The following is a 6,300-nucleotide window of genomic DNA, read 5'->3' as shown; positions in this document are numbered from 1 at the left end:
ACACACACACACACACACACACACACACACACACACACACCCCTTTCCTCCTCTCCTTACAAACTGGAAACCCCTTCACCATCAGAGTAGTAAAACATCATGTTACCTTTGTGCTGATCAAACACAGAAGAGGTGCTGAAATCCATGGTAGCTTGTCTCATCATTTACCATCAGAACAGCAAAAAAAAACAAAAACCAGTCAGGGCTCTGGAGAGGAGAAAACACCATTTCACACACTGCAGCCAAAGCCAGTCAGCTTCAGCATCCTTGGCGTCAGCTCTCGTTGTAGAATTAAGTGTGTGTTAGATCTGCCAGTCGCCTTCAAGGCCACCTTTGCAAAGACATAAAAACACTCTTCCTGTAAGAACAGCAGGGGAGGAAGAGTTACTCTCAGAACCCCACTCACCATCAACACTTATGTGTGAGTATTATATACCCTTCCCCCCAAGCAGACAGGCAAAACATCCGAAACCCTAAAATAAGACAGCCTTCACGGGGGTGCCTGCCTTGGATCTGGGCCAGGAAAATGCTGCAGATCCCAGAGCTTCAGCGGCGGCGGCGGCTGGAAGGTCGCTTTAAACCAATAGAAACCTCAATGAGTGAGTGAGATTCCCAGGGCCAGACGGAGCATGTGCAAAGCCGCCAGCGCAGACTGCTTGCAGGCTGTTTGTTCTTGGTGGAGTGAGAACTGCATTTGGGTCATGTGAGCAGAGATGGTCCATCTCAATGGAGTAGGATGTAAATATTGTAGCAGGAGGCTGCAGTCCACATGCCTTGCTGAGCAATTATGCACTGCTGCTGAGGTGGGGGGTGGGGGGGTGGGGGTGGGTGGGGGGTGGTTCAGGCTCCCTGCAGTGACCTCCTCCTGTCAGAGAGACTTTGAGGGTGGGCGGTGAAAGGTTGGAGGTCAAGGTTCAAATATCTGTGCTGACAAATCAAAACAGCCTGCAGTCACAAGGCTGTGCCCTTTCTGCATTCTGCATGAAACCTGACAAGTCACCAGATAATGCTCTGAGAAGCAGCCAAGTAAATTCATCCTCTAGGGTCAAAAGCCTGAGGGGGAAATCTTCCTCTTATTTGCATACGATGGCACTCTCTGTTGCTAGGGGAAACCATCTGTACAGTTCGTTTGTGTTTTTTTTAATAAAACGAAGACATTTCCTTTGTGGTTTTGGCTTTATACCTATGTGTGTACACATGTGTGTGTGCACCTGAGCATGTATAGGTCACAGGTCACCATCAGGAATATCTTTTCCTTCCTTGTTTTTTCTAGAGAGAGTCTCTCCCTGACAACCAATGCCTCGGTTGGCTGGCAGGAAACCAGGATTCTCCTATCTGTCCTCCAAGTGCCTGCGTGGTGAGTGATGTCCCCTGGCTTTTTGTATGATACTGATCATGGCAACCCCCTTTTCTTTTTAACTAACAGATATTTGATTTTGGACATAAGTGCAGGAAATGTTTTCTTTTTTCCTCTGCGTATGGCTATATTAAAACTTTTCTTTGTGGTACAGAGATTAAACCCAAACTTTATATACTAGATAAGTGGTCAACCACTGAACTACACTCTTAGCCTTTACATTTATTTTGATATAGAGTGATCTAGTCTATTTTTTGTGTTCTTTTGTAGGCAGTTCCTTTGACTCATATTTTCTACTTGTCTGTCATTTATTTTTTATATATGAACAAAAGGGCCTCACATCTCTATGACAATGCGACCACTCACTCACTAGTAATATCACAGTCGCTCAGTGAAGCTAGCTCTCACTCAGAAGCGCTGTTATTCGCCTCACAGAATCATGACTCAGCAATACTGTTACCGTTACTTAGTAGTACTATTATTTACCCAACAATGTTATTCATCACCATCCTTTCCCACATGGGCTCCTTCCTTCAAAAATACTCTGCATTGCTTGATTTAAAAATACAAGCAGAGGCTGGAGAGATAACTCAGTGGATCAAGTTTTTGCTTTCGCATTTTTAGAGTTCAGGATGTGGCAGTTTGACTGTCATCTCAGTGCTGGGGAGGTGGAGACAGGATTTCAGGAGCAAGCTGGATGGCTAGACTAGCAGTGAGCTCTGGATCTGATGGAGAGACTGTGCCTCAATACATAAAGTGTGAGCAACCAAGAAAGACACTCATGTCAACTCTGGTCCCTACATGCACATGCCGAAATGGTCACCCACACATACATATGTCCCCACAAGCAAACACACACATATATGCATACAGAGGAGAAATACAACACACTGTTGAGAGATGAGCTAGGTGGTGTAGGACGGTGGTCCTGGGAGAAGAACAACCGCTGAAGTCAGCCTTCTGATACTCCAGCCTGTTTCCAGACCCACTGCTATATGGAGCGGGTGTGGCCTCAGTGGTTTGTAGAATGACTCCTGAAAAGATATACATGCTCTAATCCCCAGGACCCATGAACACGACCTTGTTGGCAAACTGAGTCTTTTCAGTTATAATGAAGTAAAGGAACTCTATTTGAAATGTGTCTCAGTGGTTTGTGTTGTTCAGAAGAGCACTCAGAGGGAAGGGGGTGGGGGGAGAACATGGAACAACACAACTTCCAGTCATACATCACGTGTAGCCACCAAAGCAGGAAGAACTTAGGAACCCATTGTCTCCTAAAACCTAGAGGAGAAGCTGGACTCTGGCAACACATTGATTTTCGACTTTGGGTTTCCAGACTGTGGAATAATAAGTTTTGGTTGGTTGTTGGAAGCCACCAAGTTTGTGATAATTTTCTTACAGCAGCTTCAATAAATTAACGCAGAGGACTCGCAAAATAACATCTTCCCAGTTAGTAGATTTCTGTGAAAGCATTTATCCTGACCCAAACCAAAGTAGTATGTATGCCTGTTGTTTGTAGGGGACTCATTCTGAAGAGAGGCAGGCAGGCAGACGGAAGACGTGGGCTTGAGTGTGTTATATAGGTATGACTTGGGCAAACGTCATGATTTTTTGGAGCTCTGCATTTTAATCTGATGTACGGGAACCAACTTCTTATGAGAATTCATGGTTATCATTCAGTCACTTTTCTGGACTTCTAAAAAGGTTAGATTTTTTTAAAAAAATGTATTTTCCAGTTCATTTTGAGTGAGGGTGTAATGTCCTACTGCAATCAAGATACAGAATATTTCTATCACCTTTAAAGCTCTCTGGTGCTCCTTGCAGGCTAGCCCATCTTCTGGTAAGCATATATATTCACAACCTAATGGGAGAAATAAAACCAATGGACAGGCAAGCAACTTAACACTTAATGGTAGGAAAACAGCACATGTTCTAAAGGGCACTTAAAGTTTTGGTGCATTTTGCTTTGTACTTTTTGTAGTGTATCTTTATTATAACATATAGTATATTTTGTACTAACACTTTAACTCATGAATATCATATAGTTTGATTCTATTCACTCTTATTCTTTCTCTTGCTCCTCCTCTTCTCTCTTGATTTCTTTTCTCTTTCCAGAGATAGGGTTCTTTCTCCTTTCCTGTCACACACAATTTTACACATGCACACACACACACACACACACACACACACACACACACACACAAGCACACACACATATGCATGCACAGATTTATACACATGCACATATACATACATATAGGCATGTATGTCTATATACATACATACATACATGTCCACATACATACATACGTAGATTCATATGTACATGCACATGTACACACGCCCTGCAAATGAGAGGAAGAAAGGTGGTGTTTGTCTTTTTGAGTCTTATTTCATCGATCCTAAGCAACTTATATAGTAGATGGATTTTAGTACATGATGCTGAGTTAAGGAAACCAGAGAGAAAACACCACGTACTGAGATCTCTTCTTTGTTGGCTAAGATTTTTCAGAACCTACTTTAGTTGTGGTTCTTTAAAGCTTCAACTCCCTTCTTGCCCACCAACCAGCAGAGGTGGGGAAAAAGAAAGGTTAATAGGAAATGGGGGTTGGGGGCCTGTTTAGAAATAGTTCTTTGGAGTGATTCCAATCTTTGTTGTCAGCAAACCAGTGCACTAGCAAACACCAAACGTGAATCAGTAGCAGCAGGTCCATCCAGAAGAAACTGAGGCTCCACCAATCAGCACAAGTCCTTGGAAGCGGCAGGGAACAGCCAGGATACCACAAAAAAATTATCTGGTTCTTTCCTCTCTATACAGTCATGACAAATGATGATCAGCAAAGAAAGCAAGGCGAACCGATGCAAGAGTGTCACCCACTGTCTGTTGGGTTGTACTTATACTCTTTCCAAATATCATGTGTCCTCTCAAATGTCTGCTCCAGCAAAACATCCTATGCCTTTTTACCAAGCAGCTTCCAGGAAAGCACCACATGTCCGTTCTCAGCAAAACATCCTCTCATAAGACCGTTTCCAGAAAAACATCACAGGACACAACTGAGTCTCCAAAGAAACCAGAAATTCCCACTTCACTTCTTTAAGGCACTCTTGACAAAGAAAATACAGAGATTTCATGAGTGTCTTCCAGAGAGAAGGCTGAGCTACACGGGGCATGCTGAGGGCTTGTGGTGCTAGAACTAGTCAACAGTCATGATGACTGTGGCGAGGGGAACACACCTTGTATTTCCTTGTCAAGCTCACAGGACCCAGCACTTCAAAGCGTGAATGTACAAATTACACTTTAATAGACCTGAAAAAATAAACAATATAATCTTCTGTAGCTTAACTCATAATGTCAACCCAACTTTCAAAACAAGGTTGTTGGAAGTAGATAATTAAAATCAACAGTTTTTTTTTTTTAATGAACAAAAGATTTTAGTCAGATGTTTATAATTTATAGGATATGTCTACAGTTGGCAAACTAACTTTACAATAGTTACTACTGTCCTGGTCTATGGCTTTTCATACTAGTTTAACCTTGCTTGAGCTGATCAACTAACTCCATGTGTGTTGAGACAAGCCTGTTGTTGCCACATGTTTTATTGCTGTAACTGTGTCTAATCTGTGTTCTTGCTTTAGGACCTGCTTCTGAGGGTCAGCAGCTGACACTGCACGTAATCCTATCACTCAGGAGATAGAGGCAGGAAAATCAGGAATTCAGGGTTGTTCTTGGAGACATAGCAAATTCAAGATTAGTCTGGGCTACCTCAGATTCTATAAAAATACAACAAACAAAAACCCAAATACGGCTTCTCCACTAGAGCATAACCTCCACATAGGCTTTAGCATCTGTGTCTATTCCTTGTCTCTCTGGTACAGCACAGAGAGGGAACCTCAAGGGATTTAGTGAAGGATGAAATGTCTCTGAAGGACCTTTCACACTGTCTTAGTCAGGGTTTCTATTCCTGCCCAAACATCACGACCAAGAGGCAAGTTGGGGAGGAAAGGGTTTATTCAGCTTACACTTCCATATTGCTGTTCATCACTAAAGGAAGTCAGGACTGGAACTCAGGCAGGTCAGGAAGCAGGAGCTGATGCAGAGGTCATGGAGGGATGTTACTTACTGGCTTGCTTCCCTTGGCTTGTTCGGCTTGCTCTCTTATAGAACCCAAGACTACCAGCCCAGAGATGGCACCACCCACAATGGGCCCTCCCTCCTTGATCACTAATTGAGAAAATGCCCCACAACTGGATCTCATGGAGGCATTTTCCCAACTGAAGCTCCTTTCTCTGTGATAACTCCAGTCTGTGTCAAGTTGACACACAAAACCAGCCAGCACCCACACCAACGTTGAGGTCTTGTTCACTGACAAAGTGACGTTATCCATTTGGCCATTGGGATAATCCACAAAGAGGACTTTCTGATGTCCTTACAGTCTTCCAATGGGAACAAGAGAATGAACATGGAGGGGTTCATATGTTCTGGTGTGTTTGAACTGTATTCTGACAGATTGACTCCCACAGACAAACTGACATAGGTTTTAGAAAGTCCTGTATTTTACTCTGATGAAAGCAGAGTTTCTAAGCAGTGTGCTCAAGTGGGGGACACGTGAGCTGTGCTGGGTGATTATTGGCAGTGCCTGGACTTGGGGGCCATGTAACTGTGAGCTGTGCTTTAGTTGTAAGTGAGAAATAAAATAGTCATTCCATGGGGCTGTTAGGACGCCTATAAAGTGATATCAATAAAAGCAGAGCTTACATTGTTTTGAAGAAACTTGGTGAATCTATTTATTTGATTTAAAAACCCTGTGGATTTGTTTCTGGTTTTAGAGGGATATGCCAATCATCTATCTTGGTTGAATTAATTAAAAGTAGACTCAAGTGAACTCAGTTGGTAGGTTAATTATTCGTAAAACTACCCAGAAAGATCTATCTCTTCAAACAAA

General features: G+C 42.9%; 1 protein-coding gene across 1 annotated transcript in view; it reads right to left on the bottom strand.

Annotated features, from left to right (window-relative positions):
* Ankrd55 (ankyrin repeat domain 55) overlaps window positions 1-656 on the bottom strand; it is a 94,745-nt gene extending 94,089 nt beyond the window's left edge. The window contains exon 1 of the mRNA XM_021208622.1: window positions 107-656. Within this exon, the coding sequence (XP_021064281.1) occupies window positions 107-164 (58 nt within the window). The 5' untranslated portion in view covers window positions 165-656. The remainder of the gene's footprint in view (window positions 1-106) is intronic.
* Between the last annotated feature and the right edge of the window lie 5,644 nt (window positions 657-6,300).

This window comes from Mus pahari, chromosome 11, assembly GCF_900095145.1.
Source record: "Mus pahari chromosome 11, PAHARI_EIJ_v1.1, whole genome shotgun sequence".
NCBI lineage: Eukaryota > Metazoa > Chordata > Mammalia > Rodentia > Muridae > Mus > Mus pahari.
Note: the sequence above shows the minus strand (reverse complement) of the source record. Positions and strands in the feature narration are given on the sequence as shown.